The 24306-nt window shown below is 33.6% G+C and overlaps 1 protein-coding gene across 1 annotated transcript in view; it reads right to left on the bottom strand.

Annotated features, from left to right (window-relative positions):
- Positions 1 to 9371: 9371 nt before the first annotated feature.
- Positions 9372 to 24306, bottom strand: part of LOC143225365 (aconitate hydratase, mitochondrial-like) — a 32994-nt gene continuing 18059 nt past the window's right edge. Inside the window, exons 12-22 of the mRNA XM_076454628.1 lie at positions 22253 to 22344; positions 21885 to 21990; positions 21219 to 21376; positions 20400 to 20473; positions 19913 to 20097; positions 18916 to 19121; positions 16251 to 16348; positions 15102 to 15195; positions 14354 to 14486; positions 13789 to 13910; positions 9372 to 10270 (exon numbers count right to left, since the gene is read on the bottom strand). Of these exons, the coding sequence (XP_076310743.1) occupies positions 10130 to 10270; positions 13789 to 13910; positions 14354 to 14486; positions 15102 to 15195; positions 16251 to 16348; positions 18916 to 19121; positions 19913 to 20097; positions 20400 to 20473; positions 21219 to 21376; positions 21885 to 21990; positions 22253 to 22344 (1409 nt within the window). The 3' untranslated portion in view covers positions 9372 to 10129. The remainder of the gene's footprint in view (positions 10271 to 13788; positions 13911 to 14353; positions 14487 to 15101; positions 15196 to 16250; positions 16349 to 18915; positions 19122 to 19912; positions 20098 to 20399; positions 20474 to 21218; positions 21377 to 21884; positions 21991 to 22252; positions 22345 to 24306) is intronic.

Here is a 24306-nt window from a genome sequence, read left to right as displayed (position 1 = left end):
TTAAGGCCAATGAACATAAAGAAAACATATGCATTTTGCGTTGTTAGACTCAACCACTTATTTGAGTAGAGCTTCGAAAGATGAAAATAAGAAAAGGGAAAATAAAAATAAAAAACCTTTTTTAGCATTTAATAGGGAAAATGTGAACACTATGAAATTAGCCTAAATACTAGCTGGTCAAAAGTTTAAGACCATACCAAAAAGAAGTCCTAAAGAAGGAAGGAAATGCCCAACAAGAAGTCTCAGTAGTGAGTTGCACGGCCGTCATTGAAAATAACTTCAAATATTCGCTTTGGCATGGTCACTAAAAGCGTTTGTGGAAGGCTAGCTGGAATGTTATTCCAAGTGGTGAAGATGGCTTCAGGAAGATCATGTACTATTTGGAATTGATGTCCATTTCTATAGACTTCCCTTGGTGGACCCCAAACATTTTCAATGGGGTTCAGTTCGGGCAAACACACTGGATGGTGCAAAAGAATCACGTTATTCGGCATGAAAAAGTCCTTTGACCTGCGGGCATTATCGATTGCAGCGTTGTCCTGCTGAAAGATCCACTCATTTCCACACAAGCGATGGCCTTCAGTCAATAAGGATGCTCTCTCCAACATACCAATATAGCCAGCTGTTGTTTGACGCCCCCGTATAACCTGAAGCTCCATTGTTCCATGGAAGGAGAAAGCACACCAGACCATGATGGAACCTCCTCCACTGTGTCGTGTAGAAAATGTATCCGGTGGGATATCCTTATCGTGCCAGTAACGTTGGAAGCCTTCTGGACCATCCAGATTAAATTTCTTCTCATCAGAAAGCAAAACCTTCATCCACTTTTCTACGTCCCATGTTTGGTGCTTCTCGGCAAAGTTTAACCGAGCTGTTTCGTGGTGTGAAAGGAGGCGTGGCCTTTGACGTCGTTTACGGTTTTTAAAGCCTTTCTCTCGTAGATGCCGTCTTATTGTTTTTGAGCTGCATTCTGCGTCCGTAAGGGCTTTAATCTGGTTCGACGATCGGCTGTTGTCTTGCCAGACAGCCCTTTGAATTCTCCTGCTCAACGCCGAGGAAATTTTTTTGGGCCAACCACTTGAAATTCTCGTTCCGTATCCCTCAGAGTCTTTTAAGAAATTTGTAACAGCAGTTTTACTACGCTCAATCTCACCAGCGATGGCACGTTGAGAGAGACCTTGCTTTTGCAGCTCGACAATTCTGACACGTTCAAACTCTGTCAGCTTTATAGCCTTTGCCATGTTTTTACCCAATGTAACACGGGAGATATCAGTGGGAGTTGTTGACAACGTTAATGCTTGAACACAAATGACTAAGTTTCGTTACTTGTTTACCGATTAACGCTTCGTTTCAGTATGGTCTTAAACTTTTGACCAGCTAATATTTAGGCTAATTTCATAATGTTCACATTTTCCCTACTAAATGCTAAAAAAAGTGTTTTTTTTCCGTTTTCTTATTTTCATCTTTCGAAGCTCTACTCAAGTAAGTGATTGAGTCTAACAACGCAAAATGCATATTTTTTCTTTATATCCATTGGCCTAAAGATTTTGGCCAGCAGTGTATAAATTGGGGTTTATTTCTCTTAAACAGGTTAAAACTTATAAAGAAAAACAATGTTGAAGTAAGTTATCTGAGAACTGTAAAATAATTCACTAGAACTTTGTTCTAAATTAATAATATAGTATCTTATTACAATTGCTCTTGTCTTCATATCATATAGATGCCTTTTAGGTGCCGTCACAAAACTTTCTGGTTCGTGGGTTAAGGCGTTCGACTCGTAATCTGAGGGTCGTGGGTTCGAATCCCCGTCACACCCAACATGCTCGGCCTTTCAGCCGTGGAGACGTTATAATGTTACGGTCAATCCCATTATTCGTAGTCCAGGAGTTGGCGGTAGGTGATGATGACTAGCTGCCTTACACTGCTAAATTAGGGACGGCTAGCACAGATAGCCCTTGGGTAGCTCTGCGTGAGATTTAAAAGAAAAAAACTTCCTGTTTCATTCAGTGCCACCATATCGTACCTAATCATTATTTTCTAGTAATGAAGAGAATCAATAAAAATACATCTATTAGTTAAACTTTAAAGCTATTTCATTCTCCATACATTTTTCTTTATGCATATCAGAGGGATAATTTACAGCATTAGATAACGTTATGAATAATAAACAAGTTATTTTTCATCTGAGACGAATATAATTACTTGAAAGTGGCACAGGATGTGTGTGTGTGTGTGTGGACAGAACAAGCAAGAACAATTACCATCGAATAGAAGTATTACTACGCATCCCAAAACAATAACATTTCCATTTGTATATTTAAATTTTTCATTTGTCAAAATAAAATACAAAATGTAATATTTCATCATCTTATTCAACAGCAATAACCCTTAGGTACAAGTGTTATTTGACAATTTCAGGTTCATTGAAAGCCGCCGAAATCCCTACATTATTGGAACTTAGTGTCAAATTAACGGAGAAAATTAGAACCCCCCGGTTTATGGCGTCAATGCAATACATTTTTGACGCGATTCTGACCAGCTCTAACAGCCATTAACGTAGGATATAAAATCCAGCCAGTAATTGATAATGCTTTACGCTACAGTACACTATCATTGTAAAAATGAAGGGTTTTGTCTCTCTCGTGCTCTCTTCTTGTCCATTTTATTCTCTTCGTACCTTTCAGTACTTATTACTGTACCCTAAAAACACGCACATTATTCTAAATTGTAGTTCCATAACCAAGTTATTAGTTCACACCACTTTATTTTTTTTTTTATGGTTACTGTAAATTTTATAATACGCCATCATTCACTTTCGGAGAAAGAAAGCGAATTTTGAGAAGAGGAAGGTGTAGTTGAGATAAGGATACAATTGTAGTTTGGCAAGACCTTACTTTGAATTAAAAGCACGTAGTATTCTTGAACACGTTTTTCTTGTAAATTTCACAAAGAAGGTTCGTCCAAGTGATGAATTATGGATTCTTAGTTTGGCCAAATTTGAATGATGAGGCTTAACAATATGCAGCAAATATAAATATAACTTCATTCGTTTAAATCAGTCAAATAAATTAATAGACAGAATGGTAGATAATGCCTTTGCTATAACTTTTCCAGAAGGTCCATTGGGCGACTTCAATAATCTGCAAATGTTTTCCAGTCAAGCATGCACAGAAATGTGGTGTTGCATTTTTCCATGCTGTTCACACCTATGTCAGATATAAATAGTAAATAAAATCATAACACATTGATATATGACAGAACTTCTATTCAGTTTCTAGCTTCTGTGATTTTAATTTTTAGAAAAATCAAAGCATCACACTGAAACTTCAACTACTGTAAAAGTAAGTGCTAACTGAATGAAAGGTGATGTGACAATAAGTGTTAATAAACACTGTTGGCCAAAATTTTAAGGCCAATGAACAAAAAGAAAACATATGCATTTTGCGTTGTTAGACTCAATCACTTACTTGAGTAGAGCTTCGAAAGATGAAAATAAGAAAAGAGAAAATAAAGAAAACAAACTTTTTTTAGCATTTAGTAGGGAAAATGTGAACACTATGAAATTAACCTAAATACCAGCTGGTCAAAAGTTTAAGACATACTGTAAAGACATACACGTAACGAAATTTAGTCATTTGTGTTCATGCATTAGCGTTTATCAACATCTCCCACTGACATCTCCTGTGTTACACTGGGTAAATACATGGCAAAAGCTATAAAGTTGACAGAGTTTGAACGTGTCAGAATTGTCGAGCTGCAAAAGCAAGGTCTCTTTCAACGTGCCATCGCTGGTGCGATTGGGCGTAGTAAAACTGCTGTTACAAATTTGTTAAAAGACCCTGAGGGATACGGAACGAGAATTTCAAGTGATCGACCCAGGAACATTTCGCTGGTGTTGAGCAGGAGAATTCAAAGGGCTGTCCAGCAAGACACCAGCCGATCGTCGAACCAGATTAAGGCCCTTACGGACGCAGAATACAGCTCAACAATAAGACGGCATCTACGAGAGAAAGGCTTTAAAAACCGTAAACGTCTTCAAAGGCCACGTCTTCTTCCACACCACGAAACAGCTCGGTAAAACTTTGCTGAGAAGCACCAAACATGGGACGGAGAAAAGTGGTCGAAGGTTTTGTTTTCTGATGAGAAGAAATTTAACTTGGATGGTCCATATGGCTTCCAACGTTACTGGCACGATAATGATATCCCACCTGAGACATTTTCTACACGACACAGTGGAGGAGGTTCCATCATGGTCTGGTATGCTTTCTCCTTCCATGGAACAATGGAGCTTCAGGTTATACAGAGGCGTCAAACAGCAGCTGGCTACATTGGCATGTTGGAGAGAGCATCCTTATTGACTGAAGGCCATCGCTTGTCTGAAAATGACTGGATCTTTCAGCAGGACAACGCTGCAATCCACAATGCCTACAAGACAAAGGTCTTTTTTTATGGCGAATAACGTGATTCTTCTGGACCATCCAGCGTGTTCTCCCGAACTGAATTCCATTAAAAACGTTTGGGGGTGGAGGGCAAGGGAAGTCTATAGAAATGGACGTCAATTTCAAACAGTGCATGATCTTTGTGAAGCTATCTTCACCACTTGGAATAACATTCCAGCCAGTCTTCTGCAAAGGCTTATATCGACCATGCCAAAGCAAATATTTGAAGTTATTTGCAATGACGACCGTGCAACTAACTACTGAGACCTCTTGTTGGGCATTTCCTTCCTTCTTTAGGACTTCTTTTTGGTATGGTCTTAAACTTTTGACCAGCTAGTATTTAGGCTAATTCCATAGTGTTCACATTTTCCCTATTAAATGCTAAAAAAAAGTGTTTTTTTATTTTCCCTTTTCTTAGTTTCATCTTTCGAAGCTCTACTCAAATAAGTGATTGAGTCTAACAACGCAAAATCCATATTCTATCTTTATGTTCATTGGCCTAGATTTTGGCCAGCAATGTATCATCACTGGCTGTCCTTTGGGGCTAACAGAAGATAATCTAGTGTTTATGCTGGATATTGAGAATCAACCTCATTCAAGTCCAAAATCTTGATCTGTAGAAGTACGGAATTTGTATTTACTACTTTGTGAATAGAGTCCTCTACCAACTGAGATAGTCAACCAACCATCACGTTTTAAGAAAACAATCACATCTTCTCAGCTTGAAAACAAGCCAGTCACTGGCTCTTTATTTCAGAGAAGTGATATAGGTGAAACCACGAGTTAAATGTCAGTATTCCATGTATCAATTTTAACTTTTTCTTTAACGTCCTTGTTTAGTTTGACATTCTCTAGTACCAAGCAAGTGCTCTACCATCTGAGCTAGACAGTTATCCCACCATACAGTCATGTGAAAAAGTTAGGACACCCTATGAAAGCCTGTGTAATTTTGTAACATTTTTGGATATATAGATATTTAATCTCAACTTTAACAATACTGAGAGATTATAGGAATAAGACTAAACAATTAAAACTGAAGAAAAGACTTTTCAAGATATTCTGTAATTTTGTAATTCTACAAAAATGCATATTCTAACTGACGAAAAGTAGGGTACCCTACCCCAAATAGCTAGCGTTACCCTTTTGGCTGAAATAACTACAGTGAGACGCTTCTTGTACGAAATCTACCAGTCTCTGACATCGGTCTGAAAGAAGTTTGTCCCATTCCTCAATGCAGAATTCTTTCAGCTGTAAGATGTTTGAGGGGTTTCTTGCATGTACAGCCCGTTTCAAGTCACCCCACAGCATCTCAATGGGCTTAAGATCTGGGCTTTGACTCGGCCATTCCAGAACTCTCTATTTCTTAGTTTTCAGCCAATCCTTGGCAGATTTACTGGAATGTTTTGGGCCATTGTCAAGTTGCAGGGTACAGTTCAGCTTTAATTTTCGTACAGATGGTCTCCCATGATCCTCAAGCGCTCTCTGATACACAGTAGAATTCATGGTGGATTCTATGATTGTGAGCTGTCCAGGTCCTGCTGCAGCAAAGCAGCCCCAAACCACTTCCACCTTCATGCTTCACAGTTGGTATGAGGTTCTTTTCCTGGAATGCTGTATTTGGTTCACGCCAAACATGTCCTCTGTTCTAGTGTCCAAATAATTCAATTTTGGATTCTTCTGCCCAAAGAACATTATTCCAGAAGTCCTGGTCTTTATCTAAATTCTCTCTGGCAAACTTCAGTCTGACCTTGATGTTTCTCTTAGAGAGCAAAGGTTTCCTCCTTGCACACCTCCCATGCAAGTTAAACTTGTGCAGTCTCTTTCTGAGTGTAGAGGCATGCACTTTCACATCAGTAGTAGCCAGAGCCTGCTGTTGGTCCCGTGATGACATGTTAGGGCGTTTGGAGACCCCGTTTAGCATCTTGCGGTCTGCTCTCGGGGTGAACTTGTTTGGACGACCATACCTGGGCATGTTGGCAGTTGTTTTGAAAGCCCTCCACTTGTTGACTATTTTCTGGACAGTGGAATGGCTGATTTCAAAATCTTTTGAGATCTTTTTAAATCCCTTACCAGACTCATAAGCTGCTACAATTTTCTTTCTGAAGGCGTCAGACAGCTCTTTTACTTTCATCATGGTGCTCACTCCCACTTCAACAGTCAGGAGCACACCAAACTAAAAACTAACTAAACTACCGTGGCAGGGGTTCAGTTTTAGAGAGAGAGAAATCAGAAGAGTTCTCTCTCCAACTGGGGTGTTCAGGAACTTTGTAGTTCCTCTTCGTCCCCTTTCGTGGATTATTATTAAGATTAAGTGGTGTTTTTTTATTATTATTATTTTAATAAATTAATTATCGTTATTATTCTTGACTTTTTGGGTGGAGAATGTCTCTCTAAATGTTGCTTTGGGTGGAGGCAAAGGCAGCAGTGGAAAGAAAGGCCGGGACCTGTCCCGAAAGGAAAAAGTTGGGCAGATGTGAACATGAATGTAATTCATTCAAATCCAGATCAAATCAAACGGCCCGACTCAGGGTCTGGCAAAAAAAAGTTGCCTGGGCTGGGATCTAGAAATCCAATGCCTGAAGATTTTGATGTGGGGGGAAACGGGAGCGCCCCGAGAAAACCCACTTTCACACGACAGGCGCCGAAAGTTTTGCCTGTCGTGTACCCTGTACCTGAAAAAAAGGAATTCATATTAATAACATGGATTTTATTTATTTAGATTCTTTGTTGAGTGGATTGTGATTCTTGAAATATGTTGTAAGGTGATATGTATTTTGTTGGTGCACTTGATAATTTGTGTAGTGATGCCGTTAGTTTGTTTCTATTTTCTGCTTTTAGATAATATTTGAGAGAAAGTTCTGTCATTCTATCTCTTATAGTTGGTAAATTACTAATTTGGTGTAGATAATTTGTTGGCGTAAATGATGGTAAACTGAATGCGGATTTTAATATTCTGTTTTGTTGCACTTGGATTTTTTGGAGTGTGTTGTTTGACATATTGTATGTTACTTGACATCCGTACTCTATTAGTGGACGGATGTAAGCCTTGTATATTTGTATAATGGTGTTCGGTGCGCATTTCGATTGTTTACCAGTTATAGTCTTTAGATATGAAATCCTTTTTCTGATTGATGAGTGTATATTGTTTACGTGTTTTTTCCATGTTAGTTTTGTGTCGAAAGTGACGCCAAGGAATGTGATGTTTTTGCTCATGTTAATGGTTGTGTTTCCAAGTGATAGTTTTATTTTTTCTAGATTTTTTCTTTGCTTCTTTAGTTTTCTATAGAAGGTGATTGCTTGTGTTTTTGTTGGATTTAACACGACCATCCACTTGTTGCTCCATGTTGAGACGTTGTTTAGTGATTCTTGTACGCGAGACATGGCCATTACTGGGTTTTTGGAGGTGCTCCAGATTGCGATGTCGTCTGCGTATTGTGAATTGTGTGTGTATGTTAGATTTGGAAGAGGTATGTCACTGACGAAAATTATGTATAGAAGTGGAGAGAGGACTGATCCTTGGGACACTCCTGCCGTTATATTAAATAATTTGGATATGGTTTTATTGACTTTTACTTGTGCTGTTCTATTGGTTAAGAAATTTGAAATCCATTTGACTATCGTGGGATTTATTTGTAGGTGATTTAGTTTGTATATGAAGGCGTTGTGCCAAACGCTGTCGAATGCTTTTTTGACATCTAGGAATACTCCGATGGTTACTTGATTGTTGTTGTAAGCTTTGTAGATTGATTCGGTGAATCGTGTGAGGTGATCTGTTGTTTGTCTATTTTTTCTGGAGGCATTTTGAGATTCTGGAAGGATGTTATTTGATTCGCAAAAATGGAGGAGACGGTTGGAGATAATTTTCTCCATTAGTTTGCCAAGGCAGCTTAACAGACTGATGGGGCGGAAATTATCTGGATTTGTTCTATTAGTTTATTTCTTGGGGATCGTTGTTATAATGGCTTTTTTCCACGTGTCAGGGTAATACCCGGTCGCTAGTGAGATGTTCATGATGTTTGTGAGGTGTTGTAGTAGGAGAGTGGAACTTTTTTTGAGAATAATATTTGGTATTTGGTCATGTCCGGGGGAAGTGTTCTTCAAGTTTTTGATATTAATCTTCAGTTCAGTTATGGTTATTTTTCTATTGATTGAATTTGAGTATGCTTCTAGTGTCTCGCCGGGGAATCCTGGTGAGAATGAAGCTTGGTTTGTATTTATGAAGTTGTTGACATGGTGTTGGTGTTGTGTGTCGAAATCTACTGAGTTTAAATCGCTAAAAGACGTCCATATTAAAGATGTTTTTGGTGGTACCATGTTAAAACACACCAAACTAAATGTCTGAGGTTTAAATAGGACAAGCCTCATTCAAAATGCTGAGTAACGATCTTCTAATCATGTGCACCTGGTGTGATACACCTGTGTGCGAGTTGAGCCATTTTAAGTATGAATAAATGTGGGGGTGTCCTAACTTTTTCCTCAGTTAGAATATGCATTTTTGTAGAATTACATTTACAGATCTTGAAGTCTTTTCTTCAGTTTTAATTGTTTAGTTATCTTCCTATAATCTCTCAGTATTGTTAAAGTTGAGATTAAATATCTATATATCCAAAAATGTTACAAAAATACACAGGCTTTCATAGGGTGTCCTAACTTTTTCACATGACTGTATACTGGTTAGATCCGAATAAATATCGGTAAACACTCAGAGGGTGTATGTAAGAAATGTTTAGATGAATTCGGTACAATTATTAGAGTATTTACTCGCTGGGGTTGTTATTCGTTATGCTTGGTATGCTATCGACTTATTCGCTGGGTGTGCGTAATGGGGTTGGTATTCTATCGACTGATTCACAGGATGTGTATATTGGGGTTGGTATTTTATTGACTGCTTCATGTTTTACTAACCAGTACTAGGAAAGTAAAGACATCAAATTCTGAATTATTAATATTTTATTTATTGACACACATTCTAATCACCAGGTGAAACATTATCTAGTTTATACAACAAAATATTATGGTAACTGTTAAATAAAATCACTAACAAAGAATTTCTTTGCACAACATTATCTGTTTTCCTAGAAAGTTGTGTTGTGATGTCGGTTTACGATCTATACAGTTATATAAGAATCTAAGATAAAGTTTATGTACATTATGGCAGAACAGCATCTTGTTTCCATTGGATAAATATTTATATCACTTTACACAGAATTTATATTTTCATACTATTGTGTATGATGGTTTAAAATATCATGTGAACATGTTCCAGAAATATATATTTACTGACCAATGAAACTCAATAATTATTCCTATTTAAATACTTAAACACAGAGAACTTTTATCATTTACTGTTTGTTGCTACACATGTAAAAATAAACAGCACCTTAAAACAAACTACTGGCCTGGATTACATATATTTTATTTGAAGGACTAGAACATAAGCCAATGTAAAAAACAAATTCTTGAATAAAATATACTCTGTTAATCTTGGATACAAACATAATACGAGGTAGAAACTACATTACAATGAATAAAATATGCTCTGACAAACTTGAACTTGTCCATTGCAGACCTTTTCTAAATCCAAGTAATTTTGCTATACCTAAAGTCAGAATAAATAGTCCTATGTTGAAACACATATTCAGTGAACTCCAGACATTCACTTGTATCCAGTTAAACAGTTGGTATCTTGACTACAACTTTTTAATTACTTCTGCCATGTGATTTAGGGCACTGCCTGCCTTGAACCAGCGAATCTGGGTTTCATTGAACGTGTGCATTAGATTGAAAGTTTCTTTTGTTCCGTCTTCATGTTTGACTACACACTGAATAGGCTGAAAGGGAAAAAAACATATCCATTAGATGTTTGATCACATGTTCACATACAGAAATAACAGTTTCTAAAAATTCGGTTATTACAAGAAAAATATTTCCAAACTTTAAGAGCAAGTGTCACTAATAAAGAACAAATGATCATTAATAAACTCATCTTTTGATTAGTTTTTATTAAATGAGAGTTCAGATTTCACCTTTTAGTGAAGAATGCATCTACTTATGTTGATCTATAATATTTTGCTTGTAACTTGTTCAAAAATTAGTGACTAAGACATATACGTTCCCATGTCAATAGACTATCAATTTATAAATTCCATTTAACATTAAAAATATTATTAAAATTGTTCATTAAATAATACAGAAGTGTAGATTTTAAAAGTGACAAATATGACCACCAGAACAAGATACACAGTACTGCATAAAGCACCACTACCAGAACAAGGTACTGTGTTAAGGTATTTTCTTAAGCAAGTTGAATTTTATTTTACATTATACTAAATTGTGATGACAATCTTAACTGTGCTTACAACTAGAGGTCAACACCTTATTAAGAACTACTTATTGAGTAATGATCACATTGGAAATTGAAACAGCAACTACTGGTTCTGATTATTCTGATTACCTATTAATTAAATTAATGATTAAATCAATTAATGTTTTGAAAATAATCAACTAATCAAAACTAGAATTTACAGCTGCTACTGTTTTTAGACTATTCAGGTACAGAAATATTATAGGTATGTTTATTTGTCAATAAGTATAAAGTTGAACAACAGTCTTAACTGTGCTCTATCTACCAGATTTTTAATGTTATATGGTTGGTTGTTTTAACCACCTCATAAGAATAATCAAATACTTAAATATTATCAATCAGCAAATTCCACTAATCATCCACTGATAGCAGGTTTAACTTTTAACAAGAATTAATATTAGCTTAGTATGACTCAGGAAGACTGCTCATAACTTGTATGTATGATGGAACAGAAGATTTATACTGGAAACAACTGAACACATCACAAACTGGAGTATTATCCTAAATATTTTGGCATATAACAGCTAAGCTATCAGGAATGCCTACAAAATAAGAATATTATATATATATAACATGATTAATAAAGATATAACAGACTTGTAAGTACTATCAACAACAGTATAGGTAGGAAGAGAAATGGTCTGAACAACCAGACTTAAAATATTAACAACATGACATGCTAGTAAGAGTGATAAATACCAATATAAGCACAGTATAGACATAACTTGGAAGATAAACAACTGGTTCAGGTTACATAAGAGGTAATGTAGTCATTAAATAGATATTCATTATAAAAATAAACATTTTTATGGTAAGTACAAGACTGTTCAAGATGCTAATAATTATCGCTGTAAGACATGCATCTTTATGACTATATGTTAATATAAAAGCAAGTATAGATTCAAATAAATTAACTTCTTCAAGATATATGTACTAGCCATAGAAAATTATATCTGCCTCTCTTATAATCCAACAAACATAAGATAGTCAGTTTTTATAATCACTCTAAACAGATATTTATAATTCCTACTTTTGTAAAACAATTATCTGGTCTTACAGTAAAAACAAATGAGCTACTCAATGTTTTTGTTTTACTACTTTTCCTCACACAAAAAATATATTAGATCAAAGATTCAATATTACCAAGTGTTAATAGAGAATGTTAGTAATCAGGAATGTCTCTGATCACTAGCCATTATTTTGATATTATGTTGCTTTTTTTTTTCCCCTTCAGTAAATTATAATAAATTATTTTATTTAACCTATTATTACTGACAGACAATTTTTCTCTCACTATACATTAATACAACCTATACACCTTTACAACTAACTAATTATTCAAGTATCCAAAATTATGTTTAATAAAGAAAGGTAAGTTTTACACTAAAAAGAAGTGAATGTCAGATAAACTGGTAATATCAGAATTTAAATAAAGCTGTATGCCACAACTAAATATAAAAACTGTCTCTCTCCTACATGTAAATAGTGTTATCATTACCTCTTGAAGTTAGCTTTCTTAAAAATAGCCAGTGTTCTTCTAAAAAGATTAAGTACAGAGTGAAACAGGAATTACAACCAATAACAGATTAACACTAGATGACTATAGTACGTAGAATACTGAAAGCTTTGTATGCTATACAGTTGACTATGAAACTAACAACTATATTATATATGAAATGAAAGAGGAAAAACAATCAATATACATAATATTAAATTTTGTTGCACACATTCAAAGGATACACTAAATTTAAGTAAAGGGAAAAATATCATAAAAAAATAATAGGAAACATTCAATGTGTGTAAAATGCAGAAATGCCAACTATTTCAAATGACTAAGTGTAGTGATTGTAGACAGAGCCATTTTACAGTTTTAGTCCTTTTAGATTTGCCAAAAACAAGACAATCTGATGAACGAGGCCTCTTTTTTTCCATCTTGTGAACGATTGGCATTGGTGTTTCTATGCCGCTTAGAAAATGAGAAATACCCATTTATGCGAGCACTGATTGGCTGACAAGCACTGATGACGTAACTATGGATTATCCTACGTACCAAATATGGAGGAGCACCGCACTCGAACTATTGGTAGACGTCGAAGATACAAATATTTTTTATATTTCAAGCCCAAACATGATTATCACAAGTAGCCATTTTGACTATGTTTTTTATTTATTATCAAAATTTATTTGTATCTCACTAGATATTTTCTTTTCACCCATTTCAAGCCCTGGGGGAACAATTTATCGCTTTATTGTATAGGCCTATATAATATATAATAACTTGGGAGTACAACAAGTCGTAAAATTTGTCTGTATGAGCGTATAGTCATAATGTATACACCAAAATCATAATGATTATGCTCAAATCGTAATGGTTAGCATCTTTGAAAATGATGTAGGGATGGTAGTGCCAAAAAACATGCAAACATGAATATAGAGATGATACAGCTATATACACAGATCATCCCTATATGACTTCCAATATTAATGTTACACTGCAAGATGCATACTGTCTTTAGTACCATTGCAGTTGGAAGTTGTCATTTTGGACTTTTGTATTCAGTTTGTTTACTATAATATCATGGTTATGTCAGGGTAGGCACCAATGTAGTGCAACTAAGAGTCTAGGACTTACATACAAGGAAAACCAACTTGAGTCAAAATATGTCTTGAAACAGGTCAATTTTACCGACCTCGTAACCATTTTGTATCAATACATTTTACAGTGTAACATTAAATTCTAATTTTGAAAGTCGTGTAGGGATGATCTATATATAGCTATATTACCCCTATATTTTTGTTTGCATTTCTTTGGCACTGTCATCCCTACATCATTTTACATTTACCAAACATTTTTTTATTATTACTTGTACACAAAAAATAAATGTTAATAATATAAAAATACAATGTTGCATATTTCCTACTTACAATAAAAAGCAAGTGATTATAAGCACACTTCATGTTCAGATTTTACACTTAAATTCTCACCTTGCTGGGAGCTAAATCTTTCAGACCTAAAAGTGAAACCTTATCATTTGGTCTGATTTTGTTATAATCTGCAGGGTTTTCAAAAGTAAGTGGTAACATTCCTTGTTTCTTTAAATTAGTTTCTAGAGAAAGAAAACATTTTATACAAAGATAAATTTTTTGACAGAAAGTACATTTTCAAATGTTTTATTCTATATTTCGATCCAAAGAAACGTTCTAGGAAAGCTGATTTTGCTAGGATTTTTTTACTATGTGTTACGTTTTATTTTTATATTCATCAGAACATGTTCCAGATGAAGGAATAAAAATGTTTAGAAAATACATAATTTTTGCATTTCTAAGCTTAACATGACACCATTGATAAAAATTTACATATCTTTTAATTCTCAGGATGTAAAACCATTATTTTTTCCATTTTCCATTAATGTAACTGCTCTACTGTTTGTTTACATTTAGCACAAAGCTAGAGCTACTTGCACATTTGTTGGTAAATAAATTCTAGATTTTAAGACTTACAAAGCACACAATAATGTTTTGTTACATATCTAGAATTGTACAGTATTACCATGAATTCTGGCAAAACTCTTTACAATGATGGCTCTACCCCCAAGATGCCGAGGTTCGAGGGCAGCATGTTCTCGGGAACTTCCTTCACCATAGTTTTCATCTCCAATAACACACCACTTCACACCTTTAGCCTAAGAAATCGAAATTACTCTTCACATAAAAACCCCTTGGGGAATTACTTACTGTAATTAAGCTACATTATAAATAAAGTCATGTTATTAGCTTCACTGTTTTATTGCAGTGTCTTTAAAAGTTATCAATTATGTTACATTTACCCAGGCCTTATAAAACAACTATTAATTACCAAGAACATTTAAACTAAATTTAAACACAAGCAAAATGGACAGAACATATTAAAGACTGGAAATTTGATGAAATATAGCATTGGTGAAAGAATAAAAATAATTTTAAGTTAAGATTTTGTTCCAGATGTTGTAGGAATAAAGTACTGGAAATGAATTTTGTAAGCTTTTCTGGAACAATTTATGTAGTTATTGTGTTCACAGTAGAGATGATATAATATGTTTCTGTATAATTATTGTTATGTAGGTACATAAATCAACATCTCACTTGTTATCCTTACTCCTCGGGCTGTGTCCACTTTTTAATAAACCAAATTTTATTGTGCAGTAAGTAAATATTGTATGTGCATATGTAATTATCTGGTCTCTATAGATGTACCCTGTTTTCATCAACCTAATTCTATTGTTCATTTTTAACCATTTACCAAATCCAACATAATTTACTTTGTATATTCTGGCAGTGTCAGGGACAGGACCAAACTCTCCAGTAAGATGATTCTTAACTTTATTGGCCTCGTTGGTTTCTTCGTTAATGGCACTATTGAATGAAACATTAAAATTAGTAACACACCGAATGACTCACAATATTAAAGATCTAACAAGGTTACAATTTTTAAAACATAAATGTTATTTAGTGTAACAGAAAAGTTCCTCACCAAAACTATGTACATCTCATGAAACAGTGACTACAAGTTACTAGTAAATTGTCCATGTAATCAGAAGTTGTTTACACAAGTTTTACACAGACTGATAAAAAGTTCTTAAATTTTCCACAAAAACAAATATCTGCAGTAGGCACTATGTTATCACTTACAGTAATGGCCATTAAACAGAAAATTACTGTATTCATTTCAAAATGAATTATCATCAAAACAGTTACATGAGATGTTCCAACACAGTAGTGGAAAAAATATTTAATAGAAATTAAAAGTAAATAAATATATACTGCATTCACACTTCTGTTTTGGAAACTTGTAGAACTTGTGTATATGAAAGTAGTGGCTGTTTACTTGTAAGTTCTTTAAATGAAATGAATGTTGTGTCTCCTCCTGACAGATATATTTTTTGTTGTAGGTTAGATTTCTTTTTGAATAGATTTTTTCTCATAAAATAATTAAGAACTTTTCCATGGTCAAATATATTTAATCAAAACTTCATAAGTTATATTTATACTTTGGAATAGCACTAGGAACCATACTGAAGTCTACACTTTGTAGTTAAAATATGCGAGTGATATTCAGACATAAAAAGCTATTATCAAAAGGTATTCTCACAGTAGTGTATGAAGAAGCATTAATGTTAGATTAAACACAAACCATGATTGAAATAAATATATAACCCTGGAAGTCAAAGATTAGTGGTGTTTTGGTATTGTATTAAAAAATTGCACATTTAAACCACACAGTTTTGTAGAAACGTTTTATCTTTTTTTTATTAAAATCTATACTACACAATTTTATGTGAAATTTTATCTATTCATTTCCTTTACCAGCTTCAATTCCACCATCTTTGGTCACTGAACTAATTTTGATGACCACTTTAACATTTTGTCCAATGAATTTTAAAAGTTACTGCCAGTATGAACAAACATACCCAATAAACATATTGTTAGAAATGTTGTCGAGATGACCTCTAAACTTCAACCATGGTCCAGCAGCACTGATGTGGTCAGTTGTGCATTTGCCTTTTACCTGGAAGACAGAGCCATAGTGAACATGATAATAAAATATTTAAAACAGGTATTCTTACTTAAAACAATAGATGCTTCCTATAAAATAATTAAATAAATTATATTATTTTTTGTCAATGTTTTGCAGGGTTTGAATACTTGAATAATAACAAAAATCATGGACTTAAGAATGCAATGAACCAATTAAATCACTCGACTCACAAGTATTCATTCAAACTTATAAAATCATGACTAACAAGTATTCATTCAAACCTATTAAATCACTTGACTCACAAGTATTCAAGCTTAACAGCTCTGGAATACCTGACAGATATGACCGTATTTATTCCAGATATGAAACAACAAATTTTCTAGGTCTACTGTCTTTCGTTTTTTAATATCTATAACTTGAAGTTTATATCAATCTATCCTTAAGTAAATGAAATTAAGACTGTCTCATTAATCTATGTATCTATCTTAGTTTCTAGAACTTTTGTGGCTATGTTCAAATTTACCATTGCAAGGTTTTATAATCATGTATTTTATGTTAGTTAACTAGCAGGAAGTAAGACTAGAAAGTGAATATAAGTGAGCGATTACTAGGTCAAGAGATTAATGTAAGAATGATAAAAAATGTATTATTATTTATTGTCTTTAATGTTAAGACTTCAATACAGTGAGGTTATTAAGTAACACTTGTGCTTGTAAAATTAGACAATGTATCAAGGTTGTATAACACGTCTGTAACATCAGGCTAGTATACTACGATTAAATAACACTCACGTCTATAATTTTAGAGTAAGATAGTGAGGTTAATAAATAATTGGCAGGTAGGCATTACAGGTTTTATTCCGCAAAGCACTAAGGATATCTACGATGAATGACTAAAGCTAATGTCTAATGCTATACTTTAATTATTTGAGGTTACCACATAACACTTAGGTTTGTAACATTACACCTGATTACAGGGAAGTAAGTTTTTTTTCCCTCTGAATTTATAAAATGGATAGGGAAGGAAAAGATATTTGAAAAAAAACTGAAAATGAAATAAAAGTTACAATGAATTAGGAGATAAAGGGAAGAAATTGAGAAATGCTTGGAAGGATACAAATGTATGTGTTTATAAAATATAAATAAAAACAGTTTTCTGACTATTTTAGTTTAGTTTTTCTAAATTTAAAATCTTAACCATCTGTATGAATGCCTTCGTACAGATGCTTAATGTTAACATAAAAACAAGTTATTTCAAATCCATAAAAATTTCTGTGTTTGTAAGATGACACAAATATTTACTAATATATGGTCAGCAGATAAGTCTGCGTCATACTATACATATATCCAGACACAGACTTAACTCCAGGATTTTAAAATGCCATCATTCTTTCGCCACTGCAGCAATAATTAAAATAAAAGCATGAAATTTTTATAATTTAAGTTTATTTGATATTAAATGTTTATATAAAAATAAAAACACTCAGAAAACAAGTACTAAACTCAATACCCTAAATCAATTCTTTTAACCGAAAATGAGAAATTTTACATCCAAATAAGAAAGGTTGTTAAACAAATGAGTGATAGTTATCCTCAGTCTGTCACAACATTGCTGTGTATTTATGCACTGTGTTTAGCTATAACAGCTAAAAATGAACAAGTATTAAAAAATGAACACTGAAAGTGATTGGAATTGGTAAGTACTCACTTTGTGTTGATCTCTGAAATTCCTACACATATAGAAACCAAACTCACATTATCGTATTATTTTGGTTTTTTTCCTATTCCACCATTCATGTTCCCTATTTATATGTCACTGTGTTTTTTTATTTAAAAGAGAGTGAAACAGAAACTAGTTCGTATGATCTTAAAAAACAAACACAAGTGACTATTCTATGTCAGATATCATTCAAAAGGTTCCTCATCAACATAATACGTAACAGTAATCATTGAAATCAAGTGGATTAGTAGGTTTTGTTTGGGCTACAAAAAACACTTTTCCACAATGTCACAATATTCTGTTGCCATTATACACAACTGTAGCACAGTCACAGACCATAGTAATACAGATCTAATTGTAGCAGTTTTCATTTTTGTTATAAACAGGAAATATTTTCAAGAAAAAACTAAAACTTAGCAAAAAAATTCATTGATTATCATTTATCATCATTAAAAACTTATGAGATGTTACTTTTATGGAAGCATGTAGTTTGCAGCTATTTTTGTTTGTTTATTTTCGAATTTTGCAGCATAAGACTAGAGAGACGATAGTTAGTCATCATCATCCACCATCAATTCTTGAGCTACTCTTTTACCAAGAAATATTGAAATTGACTGTCACATCATAACATCCCCATAGCTGAAAGAGTGAGCATGTTTGGTGCAATGGGGAATCAAACCTGCAATCCTCAGATTATGAGTCAAATGCCCTAACTACCTGGCCATGTTTGGAGAAGGTATTTTTTGTGACTCGGATTTGCGACAATTATATACTTCACAGTTTTCAAATACCTAACTGATACAACATCAATAGCTAAAAATAACTGCTTTGTTAAAATATCTAAGGCCAGTCAATCAAACCTGAAATATTCCCTGTACCTTGATTAAGATCACCATGTCAATAAGATCCTTGCCGTCCCATTTGTCAAACGGATGGAGAAGTTGAAGTCTCTGACTCTTAGAATCAACATCTACAACTATATCAGAGCCATCTTCTGGTGGAGATACATAGGTGTCTTGGCCAGGATCAAATCCCTTCATTGGCAAAGTGTCACCATACGGACTTTTTAATTTAAACTTTTGTCCTAAAGAAGATTGTTTCATTACTTAAAATCATTACTGAAAATATATAATGTACTAATAAAAGACATTGCACACAAAAAGCACAATGCTAATAGCTGTTTGGACATGGAACATGATCAGTTCTTTTTAACATACAATAGGATGGAAACAAACTACCTTCATTGTAGAAAAGACAGCAAGATGTGGAAAAATAAAAAAAGGTTTACAAATAAGAATAAGTAAAAAGTGATATTAAGTAGTTATCCAAGAACTAGTTATTCAGTAAAAACATCATAAATGTTTGTTAATTATTAATTTTTAAATTTTGGAAATAAATATATAAATAATTATTTATTTTATACTTCTTGCAGCATGACAACATATTCATCCATCTAAGCCTTTATTCTTTGTAATATGGTTTAAATCTTCCTGACAAAGGAAATTTGTCCAAAATGTTGCAAATTAACATTAAGTTTTTGTCATAGATGTGTGTTTTTACTTATTTTGATAATTTCTTTTTCATTATTTCAAACGCACTCATTGGCATGTTAATTTTATTCAAATATAAGGGACTTGTGTAACAATAAAATGAATTTCAAAATGGCTTTAAACATTTTACAACTTCTTGCAAAGTAGTCACCACCTTACTATATCTGATTTATAAAACAAATTTTGATGTAGGATGTTCAGTCTATCTTCTTTGTGTTCTTGGTTGACTGAGTTCGTTCCACAGGTACAGCTTAGAGCAGCAAAAGATTTATGAACTATATAATGAACTCTAAAATCATTAAAAGTTTTATTTTTTAAAACCTACCATCAGCTCCAGTCACCTCATCTGTCAAAGGGTTGAAATCTAATCGTCCTACAATAGAAAGAGCAGTAACCATTTCAGGAGATGTCACAAAAGCATGAGTAGCAGGGTTTGCATCATTTCGTCCTGTGAAATTTCGGTTGTATGAGGTTACAATAGTATTCTTTTCACCCTTACTGACATCTTTCCTGTCAAGATCAAATGCACATGGACATTAAACAAGAAGAATACTACGAGTTCAAAAGTAATAACATGTAAAGGTCCTTAAATAAATTCTACAACTCCTGGTATACAATGACATTACTTATAAACTAAATGATTGAATATTATGACATAAAAAAAACATATCAGAGAAAGGAATCAAAACTGAGTCACACTATGAGCCAGTGCTGCTTTAGTTGGTTTAAATCTTCCATTTCTGGGCCTCTTAACAGTAGTCATCATTAAAAGAACACATAAAAATATGAGTTGAGTTTATAAAATCACCTACCTATCCCACTGTCCTATGCAAGGTCCACAAGCATTGGCTAAAACAACACCTCCAAATTCTCGCAACACTTTAGCCTATAATCAAAATGAGCTCCATTCAAGTTTGAGAGAAAACTAATGCACATAAGAAAACAGATAGTCAAGCAAAATTCATTTTGACACTAGCTATTTAACATCAATAAGAAAATATACACATTTTCAATTACTGAATGTCAAACCTCAAGTACCATTTGTTTTAAAGCAAATCTACATTGGGCTATTTACTGTATCCAAGAGGAGGAATCCAGTCTGGAATTTTAGCATTTTAAATCATTACTGAGGAACAACCTCAAATATAAATTGGCCAAAACCAAAATCGTTTACTATTCTGCTAAACTTTTGTAAGAACAAAAACTGTTCTTACAAAAACTCCAAAAAGTTTGGAGAAACTTGCAGTTATTTTTATACTACTAATAATTCCAACTGTTTTTTAATTTTATAAAATCACTTAAACAGATTTATTTAAACGTTTATACACATAGATGTTTGAGAACTCTGATTTCTTTTTAATTATATACAGTTTTATTAATGATGGTATAATCACTATACCTATTAAAAAATTGTGGTTTCAATTCTATAATGCTTACACGAACAAGAGTTGAGATTGAAAATTTTGTTAGAAAATAATTCCATAAACTATAATGAAATAGAATAATATTTGAGACACAGATATTAATTACATGGTCATCATACTAAAACTTTAAAAATAACTACCTATAATTTCGTATATCTATATATTAACAAAACAACTTATGAAATAAAGATTAGTTAATTAACCTACCTGGCCATCACGTTCAATGGTAGCACGAATCTGTTCTGATCCAGGAGTGACTGTGAACTGAGACTTAGCTTTCAAACCGTGGTCTAGGGCTTGCTGTGCTACACTGGCAGATCGAGCCATGTCTTCATAGCTGCTATTAGTACAACTACCAATCAAACCTAGAAACAGCAAAATGACTTCAGTTTTTGCTTTTTTTTCCCACAACTAATATCAGATAAGAAGTTAAAAAGTTTGATGTTTTTAGTAATGTTCTACTTAAACAAGAATTCTAAAATGTAATATAAATTATTATTATTTTAAAGGTGTTCATTGCAATAAAAGTTTATGAAATCAGAAAAATAAAGGGAACTAGCTACACTTATCTGAATAAATCTAATAAACTATGTTATAAACTACAACACTTAATATTAAACCAAATATCTTTTAATGAAGCAACTTAGGAATTCTAAAAAAATACAGCACTTTGGTTGAAACAATTAATCACAAGACAGTTGTCTAAATTCAACAAGAAACGGGTGATTTAGAAAAAAATTCTATTAAGGACCACACATTAAGAAAAGCATAAACACAATTTTAAAAATAATGCTGCAGCATTATTATATTAATATTATATTAATATTATAACATTAGATTCTTGTTTAATAAAGTATCATAAATTACACTTACCAACTTTAATTTCCAGAGGCCACCCATTTTCCTTAGCTTGTTTTCCAAGTTTTGATATAGGGTGGGCAAGATCAGGGGTTAAAGGTCCATTTACATGAGGCTCCAACTGCAAAAACAAAAGCCTGAATTTTATTCATTAATCCGTATACGCTCTACACGTATCAAAATATATCATAATCCTTTGATTATTAAAACAATAATTCTCATTTCTAATTAAATAAACCTTTGTCTTTCATATCATTAGTTAAACAGCATACTAATTTACTGGATGAAAAGTAAAGAGCCACTCTTAATGTTCATTTATACATGTCTTCATTCACATTTATAAAACTTTTCCACCTTATCCAAATTTTTTTCTGCTATCTTACCTCACTCAGGTTTATCTCTATGATTTGGTCATATTCACATCCTTTATCAGGGGTCAACAGGGGAATAAACTGGTTTGCTACTTTTGCAATTTCTAAAAACGTGGATATAAAATGAAGTCAGTTTAAAACTCTCAACAATATTACTGTACATTGTACTTATCCTAGTGAAGTAGTAACAACAACAAGAGATAATAACACACAGGTTTAATTTTTACAACAGCACATCTGATACGATCATAGCAGGTATGAAATATTTTAAACCTTAACTGAGCCATTAAGGTGGTTCTTTAGTTTAAACATCAGAAAAGACATGCTCCTAACCCTTACGAGGTTTTGTATATATGAAAAAAAAAACCCTTGTGATAAAAGTTTAAGTCATTTGAACTAAATTTAGGGGTTTCACACGGAATTTGTAATTTCAAATATGTGGCTCGCATAAATGTTTGGACTCGGTTACTTATTCTCTACTGCTATACTTCTTATTTTAACCATTCCAGTTGACCTTGCTACGTACTGCACATTCTGAAGTCGTTTTTACCTGCATACAGTACAGTTGTAACCTAGTGTATAAAGATAAGTGGGACAATTTTTTTATTTAATTAGTATTATCATTTATTTATTGTAATTCCTTTTATCAAATTCCAATCAGTTTCATGTATTTTTTTCAGAATAATTGATACTTCTCAGTGATTGATTATGACAACTCGTTCTAAGGATTATCTTTGCAAACCAAATGATGATATTGAAGGAACAAAACTTCCTTCTAAAGTACAAGTTTTTTTCGTTCTTTCTGTGCCTTCACACTTAGGAAGAGAAGACAATTAGTGATCATGCATGTAACAGAATTCTGGGAGAAAGCAAGAATTCCAGTGATCTGCAAAGATAATGAAATTACTAAAGTAGAGAAGATGTACATAGTTTATCAGAGTTTGAAGAAGGGGAAACATAGAAGATCAGCATCACAGATACAGAAGAAGAATGACTTTGTGGCAGATATGTCCAACTTGTTTGACGTAACCACTTCTGAAGCCCTCACAATAATGACAAATCAAAAAGACCAAGAATTCCTAACTGCTCAATGGGAAGCAGGCCACAGAGGAACAATGGGACCAACTTATGTCAAGGAAGCTGCAAAAGAGAACTGACCACTGAAGAGGAAGTCAATGGGAGAAGGAAGCCACAGCATCCTTAAACAGAATACATTTGGAGTCATCTTCCAGCAGCAGCATAGATAAATCTGCAAATGATGAGGAAGATTGTGCTGTTGAAGGAGTCAGCCTTTTAAGATGTCTCAGAGACAAAAAAGAACATAATTTCTTGATCATTGTCTATGACTCTTGACAGAACAAAGCTATCAGACAGGATTGCTACTTGTGTTCTAACAGAAACAGTACACTCAATTGGTCAAAATTCTGAAAAATTCAGCATCAGCCACTCCTCCATCCAATGCATGCATCGGAATCATTGAAAAATGTTCACAGAAACCCTAAAGACTGAGTTTCAAGATGATGTGCCTTTGATTGTCCACTGGGAAGAAAAACTCCTCAAGAACTTGACAACCAAGGAACATACTGACCACCTACAGATTATTGTTACTGGCAATGGGGTCTCCCAGCTGCTGGAAGTTGCCAAGTTAGCAAATGTGATAAGATTAGAACATGCCAAGGCTATTATAGCAGCTCTTACAGAATGAGATTTGAAGGAGAAGGTTCTGGATTGTCATTTGACACTACAGCTGCTTATACTGAGTGAACGTTAGGTGCATATGTTCTGAGAGAACAGGAGCTGCAGAAGGATCTTTTGTATCTGGTATCCCACCATCATATCTTTGAACTTATTGCTGAGAGAGCTTTTACCACACTCATGAGTACCAACAAATGACCAAATGTTTTGATTTTTAAGAGATTTCAAGATCAGTGAGAGTACTCTGACAGAAATTTATATGCAACTGCAGCTGATGACAAGAAGATAGTTGATCTCATCAATGACCCACAGCTAGTGGCTTAGGCTGAAAAGTCACTGACACAGCAAAAGGACCTTCATGATGACTATCG

The sequence above is a fragment of the Tachypleus tridentatus genome, chromosome 9 (genome assembly GCF_004210375.1).
Source record: "Tachypleus tridentatus isolate NWPU-2018 chromosome 9, ASM421037v1, whole genome shotgun sequence".
In the NCBI taxonomy this organism is placed as follows: Eukaryota; Metazoa; Arthropoda; class Merostomata; order Xiphosura; family Limulidae; genus Tachypleus; species Tachypleus tridentatus.
Note: the sequence above shows the minus strand (reverse complement) of the source record. Positions and strands in the feature narration are given on the sequence as shown.